Source organism: Triticum urartu, chromosome 6A (genome assembly GCF_056163025.1).
Source record: "Triticum urartu cultivar PI428250 chromosome 6A, HENAU_Tu73, whole genome shotgun sequence".
In the NCBI taxonomy this organism is placed as follows: Eukaryota; Viridiplantae; Streptophyta; class Magnoliopsida; order Poales; family Poaceae; genus Triticum; species Triticum urartu.
Window position 1 is genome coordinate 122,917,738 of NC_141878.1, and position 14,710 is coordinate 122,932,447.

Consider the following 14,710-nt stretch of genomic DNA (forward strand, 5'->3'; position numbering starts at 1 on the left):
TAAAGTTGTTATTTATATTTCCTTATATCATGATAAATGTTTATTATTCATGCTAGAATTGTATTAACCGGAAACTTAGTACATGTGTGAATACATAGACACAACAGAATGTCACTAGTATGCCTCTACTAGACTAGCTCATTGAATCAATGATGGTTATGTTTCCTGACCATAGATATGAGTTGTCATTTCATTAACGGGATCACATCATTAGAGAATGATGTGATTGACTTGACCCATCCGTTAGCTTAGCACAATAATCGTTTAGTTTGTTGCTATTGCTTTCTCCATAACTTATACATGTTCCTATGACTATGAGATCATGCAACTCCCAAATACCGGAGGAACACTTAGTGTGCTATCAAACGTCACAACGTAACTGGGTGACTATAAAGATGCTCTACAGGTGTCTCCGATGGTATTTGTTGAGTTGGCATAGATCGAGATTAGGATTAGGATTTGTCACTCCGAGTATAGGAGAGGTATCTCTGGGCCCTCTCGGTAATGCACATCACTATAAGCCTTGCAAGCAATGTGACCAATGAGTTAGTTACGGGATGATGCATTACAGAACGAGTAAAGAGACTTGCTGGTAACGAGATTGAACTAGGTATTAAGATACCGACGATCAAATCTCGGGCAAGTAACATATCGATGACAAAGGGAACTGCATAATCACATAAGGTGTTCCTCTGGTATTCAGGAGCTGCATAATCACATAGTCAAAGGAATATGTATAAGTCATGAAGAAAGCAATAGCAATAAAACTAACGATCATTATGCTAAACAAACGGATGGGTCTTGTCCACCACATCATTCTCCTAATGATGTGATCTCGTTCATCAAATGACAACACATGTCTATGGTTAGGAAACTTAACCATCTTTGATTAACGAGCTAGTCAAGTAGAGGCATACTAGGGACACTTTGTTTTGTCTATGTATTCACACATGTACTAAGTTTCCAGTTAATACAATTCTAGCATGAATAATAAACAATTATCATGATATAAGGAAATATAAATAACAACTTTATTATTGCCTCTAGGGCATATTTCCTTCAGGACACGTGTCGGTTCCTTAGTGACCTAGGGTCATTTCAGACATATCATGTCAGATTGCCTCCTGGCTATAAATAGCCCACCCCTACACCATAAATTGGAGTCTGCTCAGAGTTAGTGGACGGTTTTTGTCGTTTGAGAGCAACCCACCTCCGAAGCCTTTGAGAGAGAATCCTTGCGATGACAAAACCCAAAACACCCAAAGCCCAAAGAGTGTTGGCATCACTGAAGTCTTTCTGTCCGCTAAAGACTTATTACACTTGAAGACTGTGTATCTTCCAGTCGGTTAGGCGTCGCATCCTGAGGATCCAAGAGTCATTGTGGATCGCCGGTGAACAAAGTCTGTGAAGGTTCGGAAGTCTACCTTGAAGACTTGCCGGAGTGATTGGGCGAGGACTAAGTGTCCTTAGCTCAAGAGGAATAAGGTGAAGACGCGGTCTTCTGAGTTCAATCTCAGGCTCCCTAACCAGACGTATAGTTGTCATAGCAACTGGAACTGGTCTACCAAATCTTTGTCTTCGTCAAGCATCTGGTTCTATCTCTTCACTCACTACTAACTATTTAGCTTCGTGAAGTCATTGCTTGCTTGCACTGTTTGACTTCACTGTGTGAAGACACTCTTCTTTGTTTGCATATTTGGCTTCATACTGTCTTCCTATTCTGATCCACTCTACTTAGCCGCTATCTGTCTTTGCACTTACTCTATACTATCTCCTTGACTATGGCATAGCTAGTGTAGTTTATCTTCCGATGCATACTGTGTAGGTGTTATTTGCTTGCTTGTCTTCAAAGACATTTCATGTCTTGAAGACTTTCATAAAAACCGCCTATTCAACCCCTCCCCCTCTAGTCGATAACTAGCACTTTCAACAAGTATGTAGCGGTCCAAATATCACCGCAAGATCTATCATGAGTAATTGGGCGAGTTTCAAGGAACTTAGTTCATGGAGAACAAGGCGAAGACTTGTGTGTCTTCACAGTTGTGGCTCAACCTCTCCAACCCAGACATAGAACTGTATCAGCAATTTGAACTGGGGTAACAAATCTCTATGTCTTCGCCAAACAACAAAATATAATTCCTAGCTCAACTATACTTTCTATAATCCGTTGAGTTCTGAAGAATTTCCCCTTCCTCCTCTCTTTGTGATTGTTGCAAAGACTATTGAGTACTTTCATTCTATTCCGCTTAGATTTTCGCTAAGTGTTGTGCATTGTTCATTCTGTGAAGACTTCCCTATGCACTTAGACTATTTGATTTACTCGCATCTAAGCATGTTTGTCTTTTGTTCCTGTGATATCATGTTTTCCATTGTTCTGTTTACTTGATAATTCTGTTGCTTGCCCTTTAGTACATCTAGTTGTTCTACTATATTTTCTCTGAACTGCTTTACTGCCGGTTATTCTTCGCATTGCCAAAGTATTTCGAATTTTAGAAGAAATTGTTTAAATATCCCATTTACCCCTCCCCCTCCCCCCCCCCCTCCGCTGGTCAATACTTTTGATCCTATAGACTATAGAGGTTGTTTGCACCCGCCGGACTAGTGCCCTTCACCGCCACGCCTCCAACACCGCACTTCATTCTCACAAATGTCGGAGACATGGTCGGGACGCAGGCAATTGTAGCAGAAGCTGCATACCCCTGCGTCTCCTTGGGGATCTTCGACATCTGTCATGCCATGGGTAGCGGATGTTGTTGTCGGTACTTCTTGCGTTGCACATCCCGCCATGTCGCTTTGGGAGGAGCAGAGGGGTCACCAACCTCTTGTGGTCGGTCGAGGACCACCAACACGAACCGTAGCTACGGAGCAAGCACGACCAAGGCCGAAGGACACTCTGGCACAACTTGAGAGCGTGAGGGAGGGGAGCCTACGGCCGACGCTGAGAGCATGACATGCTCGACTTCATGGCTAGACGAAGCCATGCAATGGCGGGGCGAAGAGGGAGGGGACGACAGGACCGGAGTGGTCTCCATCAAAATCTCGTGGCCGCCGACGGCAGTTGGATGGCGGGCCTCTCACACTCTCCTTGATGACAACCTCAACGATGCTTTCCTTCTCATCGGGATGTGTATCTTCGTAGGCCAGTGTTGCCTGGTGTGGGCTATTATGACATTCTTCACCCAATTTCGCACCAGTTAATCAGGCAACTCTACTTCTTCTAAAGAGCTCAGTCAAACTTTGCCTTTGTTTCCAAAAGAAAAATACTCCCTCCGTCCCAAAATAAGTCAGTGAGACTCTGACTTATTTTGGAACGGACGGAGTACACAAGACAATCCACAAGAACCCAATGATGACCCGCCACCCTTAATGAAGGTCCTCAATCAGGAAAGCTTTGCCTAGAGAGATGTCTCATGGACTGCCTACAGAGCACACATGTTAATATGTAACTGAAAACTACAGGAATGGTGGCGTAGCAAAAGAGAGCACTATTAGTCGTTGCTTAAAATATCATAATGTAATGCTGTAGCATGTGCACCGTCAATACAATAAGAAAGCTAACTAATTGTGTCTACAACCATCATGGAATTAAGACCTGTAGGTTACAGTCAATCTAACTATTGCCATGTTGTTTCTTCTTCCTTCTGTGTTTTGGTTTGACAGCATCTATTAGACTCTTCGGTGATCTGCTTTCCTTGACCTCATCTGACTCTCCAGCCGTTCCAGAATTCAACACGCTTTTCACCTCTGGATTAGATTCAGTCAACATTGGCTTGGTATCCTCATGCTTGCCGTCATTTGGTATAGCTGGCGGATCTGCATATTCCAAGGAAATTTCCAGAATTGAGAAGGATGGGTATGTGTGTCATATCAAAGAATCGTTTTTGTCCAGTTAGGTGAACAATAGTTTTCTACAGTAAAAAGATGCAATAGTTCTGCTGACGGTTTAACTTTTAAAAAAATCTCCATGGTCTGAATAGAGAATGTAACATGCCTTTGTTTGGTACATTCTCTCGGAAACAGGCATGTTCAACAAAAAAGAACCAACTAGAAGGATATTGGTCGACTGGAACAAGACAGACATATATACATATCAAAAAATGAAAAAGAATCATGTCATGTTAATGATTTTATTGGCTCACTTCGCCATGGAGAATAACTCCGCCAAAGCATGCTTAGCATATGTAACACATGTTTCAGCACTTTTATAGAGCATATTTCATGGCTAGTGAGGACTATAATTGAAAGCTGAAGCATGAACCCAATGTTCGGGAAATTCATTGTAGGTAGTAAGCACTCAGATCATGCAACTAGAAAAAAAATGAAAATAACAGGTGAACAAAATTCACAGTACCAGGAAACTGAGAGATTCTGAGGGAGCTTAACGAAACTCCTTTGGAGTATGGATCCCTACATTGCAAAAATCAGGGTGGTTGGCAAAACTTATATCAAGCAACTATTTAATGCACAAATTTAGAAAGGTGCAGCACTCCAGTAGCTACCAATTTGATGGGCCACCAACGAATGTGGATGTTTGTTTGTGTTTAACGGTTCGGTCCACAGTCAAGGGAGGAATCCTTTTTATATTTTGATGATCATCATCACCTTTGATTATCTGCTGACCATCATTGGGTGCCTTCGAGGCTTGGTTTTCCAATGCACTATGAGTGCTCTCCTCCATAGTTACATCAGGAACGTTAACTTTTTTAGCCACTAATGCTGGAGTACGCTTTACTTTCTGCAATGCCTTTTCAGTAGTGTAATCATCGACCTGAAAAAAAAATAAGAATAACATGGGTTTGATCCTTAGAATAACATGCATATATGATCGTCAAAATAGAACGAGGTTCAGAAAGTCACAGAATTTCTAGGCACCTGGCTCATTCAGAGAGCCACTCAACACACATGCTGATGGATTGATCCAGGGTTTGATTTGCTACTTTGAGACAAACCACCAAGAGGCCAAAATAGGGGTCAATTTGGTAGCAGATGGGTGTGGTAACCAGGCCCATGGCACCAATGATATTGCCATGCTAAGAAGCACCGATATGGAGATACGGACACGGGGATACGGCAGGGTATATAAATATTTAGAAAGATAAATATCATGTAATAAGATTAAATGATAATTTTTCAACGAGAGATTTTTAAAGTTGAGAGTACTGGATACATGTTGTCTCAGTTTCATTAATGAAGGACTTTGAGCAGGTGGATACGTAATAAGGCCCAGTTTCAGAAACCCTAGACTAAGTCAGTTCCTCCACCTGTACCCATTCTCATTCTGCCTCCCTTTGCTCTAGCTGCCCGAGCGCTGCAGAACAGGAGATAACGACTGCGCCAGCGCATGTACCTTCTTGCTCGTCAGTAGCTTCTGTCAACATCTTCCTCTCCGCTTGAATCTTCCTCCCTGGCGGCCACAGTCTCCATCTTTCTCCCTGCCCAGAGCTTCTTCCTTGTTGGCAGCCACCTTCCCATCTTCATCCCAGCCTGGATCTTCTTCTCGCCAATGGCCACCGTTCCCATCTCCCTCCCTGCCCATTATCACAGCCATATCTGCCCAGTGTCCCAGCCTATCCCTATTTATTTTAATTATTTAATATTGGAAAAAGAGGATACTTGGGGATACACGTATCTCCACATATCCCAGTGATCCCTGTATTCCATATGTACCACAACAGGACACGACCAATGTCACCATATCGGTGCTTTCTAGTGGCCACATGGCTGACCAGCACAATGTCAACTTTCTATTTTCCAATCATCTTTTTGTTTCCCTTTTTATGCTACACAGGGATCTTCAGCATGGAACTTTGTGGGTGGCTTTTGGCTTAGTGTTTTGATCTTCAATTATAGAGTTCATGAACCGCATTCCCGATTCAGAACCCCTGCTATAGTTTCATATTTCATAGAACATTAAAGCAGATATCCAAATCGTAATGCCATATTAGTGATGCAACTTGACTCACCTCTCTCTTTATTTTGCTTGTTATATCAGCAGCTTTAACCGAAGCAATCCTTAAACACTGCATGATAACACTTGACATGACACCCTCTCCACCAGCTTTCTGAATGGCACAGACATCACCATTCGAGTTAATCGTAGCTGTCATCCTTCCTCCCATAACAGCTTCTTCCTTGTACGTTGGATCGATAACCTACATACAGAAATATAGCCAAAGACTGTCAGAAGAAGAGAGCAACAGGATGATTGCTAATAACACGCCTTTCATGTTCAGAAATATTTAAATATACCATGACATTACCGTCACCAAAATATGCAAAGGTGACAGCTATGGGGAGATGATGAATTGTTAGGGGAAGTGGGTCCCTGACCTGTAAAATACAATAAAGATAGAACATAAGATAAATTCGATGGCAGTGCAAACGACAGGACCAGCATCTGATAGTTAATAATTGGGTTGTTTTTGTGAGTACATATACAGGAAGCTCTGCAAGTCATGTATATTCGGTACTTCTCATTATAGCGACACAGCAAACTGGAGAATTTGGTGCTTTGTAGGTCCGGCTAGAACTTCGAGGAATGTGTAAGCAAGAGAATATACAATATAACCTTATATGCCTACCTCAGAGTCATGTACTGTAACTTGCTGACCATCATCCCCACCAACCGTACATTCAGGCCTCCGGAATGTAGACAAAGCTGCCAATGCAGCGATGTTAGCTGCATCAATGAGATTCCTGAGAGAAACGTCCATATCATTTCACGCGGTTAGCGCTCTACCCAGAAGTATTAACTCATTAATTACATCAGTAGGAAATATACAACCCATACCCCTCATTGTCCAAAATGTGAAGGTCAACACGCACCGACCAGACATGCTTCCCTGCAACAACACACAGGGATTCCATATCCACGGCTCTGCTCTCCCTGCGACACCACCGAGAATACTCATTAAACTCCAAACTTAAACTCTTTGACAAAAAAAGAACTACCAAACAGCCATCTGGAGACCTTAGGCCACGATCAATGACGCGGCCCAACTCAATCGCTGCTTCCCCAGGTCGCCCTGGCTCAAAGGCAGGGTCAGCCATGGGCGAGAACTCGGTGAATATGGCCAGCGTGCCCTCGTTAGGCCTGTCCTTGTACGGCTGGACCAATTGGGCAGTCACATAACCCATCACACGCGTTTCGCCGAGCTCCACCTCCGCCGAGCCATCCTCCCTACAGATTCCAACAGCAACTTCAGCCAAACATTGATGCGCGGGCAAAGAAGTTCCCTAGCTCAAACGAAGGGATGGGGAGGGGATTGAGTCAAGGTACCTTCCGAATGCGATTTTGAGCTTGCGGAAATCGAAGGGGCGGCGGCCGTCGACGCGGAGGTCCGACTGGAGGGCTTGCTCGATGAACTCCCGCTCGTTCACCGTCGGGCGCCACCGCGGATCCATCATCTCGTTGCTCGCCGGCGGCGGGAGCTAGGGTTTTAGACGCGGCCGAGGCGGGGGCGGGGGTGTTTCTGCCCTTTTTGAGTGAATCTCTACTCCTAATCCACGAATTGGTTGAATAGTCCCCCCACTTTCAACCGGTTTATTTTCAACCGGTTTTTTCTTCGTCCCACCTTCCACCAGCCCCTCCCATTGGTTTTTCTCTTTTCTTGTCTGACCGGCAATACCCAACGTATTTATGGTAATTAATCATAATTAATCCACGTATAGTAATAAATCAATCCAGGTATGGTAAGGTCATAATTCAGGAAATTTTGAATATGGTAATTATATGGTAATAAATTTAAATTACCCCAAAGGCTATCAATCCAGGTATGGTAAGGCCATAACTCGGGAAATATCGAATATGGTAATAAATTTAAATTACCACCATGTATGGTAAGGCTATCCACGTATAGTAATAAATCATATAGTAATAAATCATAATTAATCCATGTATAGTAATAAATCAATCCAAGTATGGTAAGGTCATAACTCAGGAAATTTTGAATATGGTAATTATATGGTAATAAATTTAAATTACCCCAAAGGCTATCAATCCAGGTATGGTAAGGCCATAAATCGGGAAATATCAAATATGGTAATAAATTTAAATTACCCCAAAGGCTATCAATCCAGGTATGGTAAGGCCATAACTCGGGAAATATCAAATATGGTAATAAATTTAAATTATCACCAGGTATGGTAAGGCTATCCACGTATAGTAATAAATCATATAGTAATAAATCATAATTAATCCACATATAGTAATAAATCAATCCAGGTATGGTAAAGTCATAACTCGGGAAATTTTGAATATGGTAATTATATGGTAATAAATTTAAATTACCCCAAAGGCTATCAATCCAGGTATGGTAAGGCCATAACTCGGGAAATATCGAATATGGTAATAAATTTAAATTACCACCAGGTATGGTGAGGCTATCGATCCAGGTATGGCAGGCCCTCACCTGATCACCTATCACAATCTCCAGCCCCACGCACGCACCAAAGAACCCACCCGGCACCAAACGCAGCTCCTCTCGATCCCCTCGAGTAAACGCCGCCACCGTCGTGCGATCTTCCTGACACAGACGCCGTCGCCGCCTCCTTCCCACCTACGGCGTCCCCCACGTCCATGGTGACGGCGCTCGCGTCCTACACTGACCCTCCGCCTCATATAGGTTGGTCGTTGATGGAGTGGGATGTGTCGCTGCGGTTTGGGGAGGCGCAATCACGATCTGGTTGGGATCTCAGTGTGGACTCGTTCTCTACGATGAAGGATGGCGCTGCCTCCCTGGCAAATGGGATCGGAGGAAGGGGCTCTACATCGTGAATGTCGGCGAGGCAGCGGCCGAAGGCGAGCCCGACGGTGAGCACGGGTGTTCGTCCCATGAAATAGGCGGCCACGGAGGGCGGATCTGAGGCCACCCCAATCGCCGGTGGCCCTTCCTCCCATCGCTCATCGCCTCCATTCTCTCTCTCCTCTAAATCTTTGTCGCCCCTGCCTGATTCTGGCTGACGCCATCCGGCTCTCGCATCGACCACCACCAGCACGACTGCGGACGAGGCGCAACCGCAGACGCCGCCGCCGCCATCCTCATCCACCTCCTCCACCATCCTTCCCAGCCGTCATCGGGGGCACCCGCCATCTCGCTCTAGCCCACCCGCTCCCTCCTATCCCCTCCCCCTGCCTGCCAGCCCCGTGATCCATCGCACAGATGGCAGGTACTACAGCGACCTCCTCCCCAGCGGATCCGGCCTCCTCCGATGGAGATCCATCCTGGGCACCGCCTTATTCTCATGCGTGCACGTCTATATCAACGTCTCATTCCACCTCACCTGAGCCTTTACCTTCCCACCTCTGCTTCAGATCCACATCACTTTGCAAGGTATGTGCTTGATTGTTTCGAACTGGATCGATGGATTATGCAAGGTACTTTGGGTGTCGTCATTGACGGCAATTGTCACGCCATGCTACCATCGGAGGGGTCCCTCATCGATGATTAGGGTCTTCCGAACTGCACGAGCTCCATTGAGAAGGATGTTTTTAATTCTGGTTTTGCCTACATGCTTTCTTTGCCCGTATCTACTTAGCTAATGTCTTCTTATAGATAGTAGCTGCTGAAGTGGTGATCAAAGTTGTTCACTATAAGGAAACAACCATGATAACAAAAGTGTATATTCCCTGACCTTTGACCTGAAGTACTTTTTAATTAGAAACTTGCAACAGCCAGGCATTGAAATTAGCAACAGCTTCGTATGTACTGAACTAATTTGCAGCAACACGTACTGAACTAAGTTAGGTTATGCTCATCGTTCCAACATGCTTAGTGATAACCACCTAGCAAGCTGATCAAACATGAAAAAATTGAAGTGCTACTACTAATCATACTATTCTAAATGTGAAAATCTATTTAATTGTCTCTTCTCTAATTGTACACTTGCATAAATCTCAGATCTTGGAAATTACAGTATAACCATAAAAATCATGCTTTGACTCCTATAGGGCCTTTTGCACTTTAATATGACTAATAATTTGCCTTAATATCACAGATTGTATTACTACCTTTCTAAGTGAATGACATTCAAGAAGGTCATTGAAATCCTTCTGGTATTGGAGTGTAGGAAAGTTGAGACTATAAAACCAAAAGGTTATATTTACGTTTATTAGAGAAGGTTCTTTACTTTTTATAGGAAAACACAAAATGTTGCGATGTAGAGTCTAGGTGGTGGGCCTCCTTGATCCACTTGGTGGATGAGGGCGACTCCGGTCCTGGCACCCATAGTGCCAGTGATCCAAAAATCATAGGGCCTGGATATAGCTCTAGCGGACGTATGCGGCTTGCGCATCGAGCTTGGTCGTCTCGAGCATGGAGATAGGCGAGTTGTAGACCAAGAGCTGGTACAGAGATAGGCGAGTTGTAGACAAGAGATGGTGGGCAGCAAGAAACGCATGCACACCAAAGAACAAATCTGAGTCACATGCCTACTTCTATTGGTTTCTACAAAGAGCGGCTAGCTTAGATCTTAGACAAGTCGGTCACTGTCGAGGTCGCCAAGGTGATCTTACAGCACCGCCGTGGGGATTTCTCATGATTTTATGTAGGCAAGCCGCAAGCGGTGGTGGTGATTGGCTGGGTGGTGTCGCTGCCTTGGGAAGAGACGAAGTGATGGTAAAAGTAAGCAGGATCCGATGATTCTTCCGTGGGGATAGCCAAAGTCAAGATGTCGACTACAGACTCGTCGCAGACTTGCAGTGAACCTGGATGCGGCGAGCCTAATTTGTGAATCGATGGCGGGTCTTGACTTTGTTAGGCCGGGATTGGATGGTTGCAGAGGGTGGTGTGCTTGGTTGGGTTCCCATGGAAGAATGTGGCCTCCTCGTGGATCTGGTCATGCCCATCCTAGAGAACATTGTGTCCCTAGCTCCCTCGAGGAGCAAGGACAGTGCAAGCGGCAGCAGGGGTAGGGGTAGATGTGGGGAGGGATGTCGGCGGCTGCTCGAGGTCATCATGATGAAACCCTTGACGTCCCATCTTTATCAATGGAAGTGGAAGAGCACGAAGTCGAGATTGGATAGGAGTTTGAGTTCTTTTTGGCACCGATCGGTTCCCCACTTTAGAGATGTATTTTTTTGCGTGCGAGCAAACAGTGGGTTGATTCTAAAAGGGATAGGCACTTTTCAACAGAAGTGCATGACAGACCAAAAATATGACCTCATTTTATTCGTTTGATAGATATCGTATTATTCGTTGTTGTTCGTTCGGTGAAATTTCCTAATATTTGATTGTTGTGTTTCTAATTAGAGCATCCCATAATCACCCAATATGAGGGGATGATAAATGAAAGATATTTATTATAAATTTTGAAGAGCCCGTGGCAACGCACGGGTGTTATACTAGTTTGGGTAAATGTTTGGTTAGTGCCGAAATGTGTGCTGCCCAAATTTTGGTACTACTCTTTTTTCTTTTGATAGAACGTCAGCTTTATGAAACACTTAGACAAAATAACAAAGGGTCTCCTGAATACATTTCGGAGTAGAATGGAAAACAACAACACTAGACAAATTTATAAGACTTGGCTAACAGATGAGCAGTTATATTCACTTGCCGACGAACATATTTGAACATCACAGTCACGAAGCTCCTTAAAGCAAACTTTATATCATTGACCATAGTACCAATGGAGGAACGGTTGGGGAACACAGTAATTTCAAAAAATTCCTACGCACACGCAAGATCATGGTGATGCATAGCAACAAGAGGGGAGAGTATCGTCTACGTACCCTCGTAGACCATAAACGGAAGCGTTATGACAACACGGTTGATGTAGTCGTACGTCTTAACGATCGACCGATCTAGTACCGAAGATACGGCACCTTCGCGATCTGCACACGTTCGGCTCGGTGACGTCCCGTGAACTCATGATTCAGTAGAGCTTCGAGGGAGAGCTTCATCAGCACGACGGCGTGATGACGGTGATTATGTTGCTACCGGAATAGGGCTTCGCCTAAGAACCGCTAGGATATTACCGAGGTGGATTATGATGGAGGGGGGCACCGCACACGGCTAAAGATCAATGATCAACTTGTGTGTCTATGGGGTGCCCCCTCCCCCGTATATAAAGGAGTGGAGGAGGGGGAGGGTCAGCCCTCTTATGGCGCACCCCATGGGGAGTCCAACTCCCACCGGGAGTAGGATCCCCCACCCCCTTTCCATGTAGTAGGAGTAGGAGAAGGAAGGGGGAAAGAGGGAGAAGGAAAGAGGGGCGCCCGCCCCCCACCCCCCTCCTAGTCCAATTCGGACCAGAGGGGGAGGGGCGCGCGGCCTGCCCTGGCAGCCCCTCCCCTCTTTCCACTAAGGCCCATAAGGCCCATTAAACTCCCCGGGGGGGTCCGGTAACCCCCCGGTACTCCGGTAGATGCCCGAACTTCACTCGGAACCCTTCCGATGTCCAAACATAGTCACCCAATATATCGATCTTTATGTCTCGACCATTTCGAGACTCCTCGTCATGTTCGTGATCAAATCCGGGACTCCGAACTACCTTCAGTACATCAAAACACATAAACTCATAATACCGATTGTCACCGAACGTTAAGCGTGCGGACCCTACGGGTTTGAGAACTATGTAGACATGACCGAGACTCATCTCCGGTCAATAACCAATAGCGGAACCTAGATGCTCATATTGGTTCCTACATATTCTATGAAGGTCTTTATCGATCAAACCGCATAACAACATACGTTATTCCCTTTGACATCGGTATGTTACTTGCCCGAGATTCGATCGTCGGTATCTCAATACCTAGTTCAATCTCGTTACCGGCAAGTCTCTTTACTCGTTCTGTAATGCTACATCCCGTAACTAACTCATTAGCTACATTGCTTGCAAGGCTTATTGTGATGTACATTACCGAGAGGGCCTAGAGATACCTCTCCGATAATCGGAGTGACAAATCCTAATCTTGATCTATGCCAACTTAACAAACACCATCGGAGACACCTGTAGAGAACCTTTATAATCACCCAGTTACGTTGTGATGTTTGATAGCACACAAAGTGTTCCTCCGGTATTCGGGAGTTGCATGATCTCATAGTCATAGGAACATGTATAGTTATGGAGAAAGCAATAGCAATAAACTAAACGATCATCGTGCTAAGCTAACGGATGGGTCAAGTCAATCACATCATTCTCTAATGATGTGATCCCGTTAATCAAATGACAACTCATGTCTATGGTTAGGAAACATAACCATCATTGATTCAACGAGCTAGTCAAGTAGAGGCAAACTAGTGACACTCTGTTGTGTCTATGTATTCACACATGTACTAAGTTTCCGGTTAATACAATTCTAGCATGAATAATAAACATTTATCATGATATAATGAAATATAAATAACAACTTTATTATTGCCTCTAGGGCATATTTCCTCCAGTCTCCCACTTGCACTAGAGTCGATAATCTAGATTACATTGTAATGATTCTAACACCCATGGAGTCTTGGTGCTGATCATGCTTTGCTCATGAGAGAGGCTTAGTCAACGGGTCTGCAACATTCAGATCCGTATGTATCTTGCAAATCTCTATGTCTCCTTCCTTGACTTGATCGCGGATGGAATTGAAGCGTCTCTTGATGTGCCTGGTTCTCTTGTGAAATCTGGATTCCTTTGCCAAGGCAATTGCTCCAGTATTGTCACAAAAGATTTTCATTGGACCCGATGCACTAGGTATGACACCTAGATCGGATATGAACTCCTTCATCCAGACTCCTTCATTTGCTGCTTCCGAAGCAGCTATGTATTCCGTTCCGCTTCACACGTAGATCCCGCCATGACGCTCTGCTTGGAACTGCACCAACTGACAGCTCCACCATTTAATAAAAACATGTATCCGGTTCGTGACTTAGAGTCATCCGGATAAGTGTCAAAGCTTGCATCGACGTAACCGTTTACGACGAGCTCTTTGTCACCTCCATATACGAGAAACATATCCTTAGTCCTTTTCAGGTATTTTAGGATGTTCTTGACCGCTGTCCAGTGATCCACTCCTGGATTACTTTGATACCTCCCTGCTAAACTGATAGCAAGGCACACATCAGGTCTGGTACACAGCATTGCATACATGATAGAGCCTATGGCTGAAGCATAGGGAATGCCTTTCATTTTCTCTCTATCTTTTGCAGTGGTCGGGCATTGAGTCTGGCTCAACTTCACACCTTGTAATACAGGCAAGAACCCTTTCTTTGCCTGATCCATTTTGAACTTCTTCAAAACTTTATCAAGGTATGTGCTTTGTGAATGTCCAATCAAGCGTCTTGATCTATCTCTATAAATCTTGATGTCCAATATATAAGCAGCTTCATCGAGGTCTTTCATTGAAAAATTCTTATTCAAGTATCCTTTTATGCTATTCAGAAATTCAGTATCATTTCCGATCAATCATATGTCATCTACATATAATATCAGAAATGCTACGGAACTCCCACTCACTTTCTTGTAAATATAGGCTTCTCCAAAAGTCTGTATAAAACCATATGCTTTGATCACACTATCAAAGCGTATATTCCAACTCCGAGAGGCTTTGCACCAGTCCATAAATGGATTGCTGGAGCTTGCACACTTTGTTAGCACCTTTTGGATCGACAAAACCTTCTGGTTGCATCATATACAACTCTTCTTTAAGATATCCATTAAGGAATGCACTTTTGACATCCATTTGCCAAATTTCATAATCATAAAATGCGGCAATTGCTAACATGATTCG

At 44.3% G+C, this 14,710-nt stretch overlaps 1 protein-coding gene across 3 annotated transcripts; it reads right to left on the minus strand.

Annotated features, from left to right (window-relative positions):
* Nucleotides 1–3,470: 3,470 nt before the first annotated feature.
* LOC125516132 (exosome complex component RRP45A-like) lies at nt 3,471–7,502 on the minus strand. Of its 3 annotated transcripts, XM_048681608.2 has the most exons (9): nt 7,280–7,500; nt 6,971–7,180; nt 6,791–6,886; nt 6,582–6,696; nt 6,250–6,330; nt 5,964–6,152; nt 4,500–4,768; nt 4,352–4,407; nt 3,471–3,813 (listed from the first exon to the last, which is right to left on the minus strand). In XM_048681608.2, the coding sequence occupies exons 1-9, from the start codon at nt 7,405–7,407 to the stop codon at nt 3,611–3,613; spliced, it is 1,347 nt and encodes a 448-aa protein (XP_048537565.1). In that variant the 5' UTR covers nt 7,408–7,500; the 3' UTR covers nt 3,471–3,610. The 3 variants fall into 3 exon arrangements, with proteins under 3 accessions (XP_048537565.1, XP_087383068.1, XP_087383067.1); XM_087526942.1 differs by lacking the exon at nt 4,352–4,407 and having other exon boundaries at nt 4,603–4,768; nt 7,280–7,502; XM_087526941.1 differs by having other exon boundaries at nt 6,791–7,180; nt 7,280–7,502.
* Nucleotides 7,503–14,710: the final 7,208 nt, after the last annotated feature.

Excerpts from the sequence above, each read along its gene's own strand:
- LOC125516132 (XM_087526941.1), bottom strand. The coding sequence starts at position 7,407 with ATGATGGATCCGCGGTGGCGCCCGACGGTGAACGAGCGGGAGTTCATC. Across the intron at positions 6,331-6,581 it reads TTACAGTACATGACTCTGAG|GTCAGGGACCCACTTCCCCT; the intron begins GTAGGCATATAA and ends TGTATTTTACAG. Across the intron at positions 4,408-4,499 it reads GTTGGTGGCCCATCAAATTG|GGATCCATACTCCAAAGGAG; the intron begins GTAGCTACTGGA and ends TTTGCAATGTAG.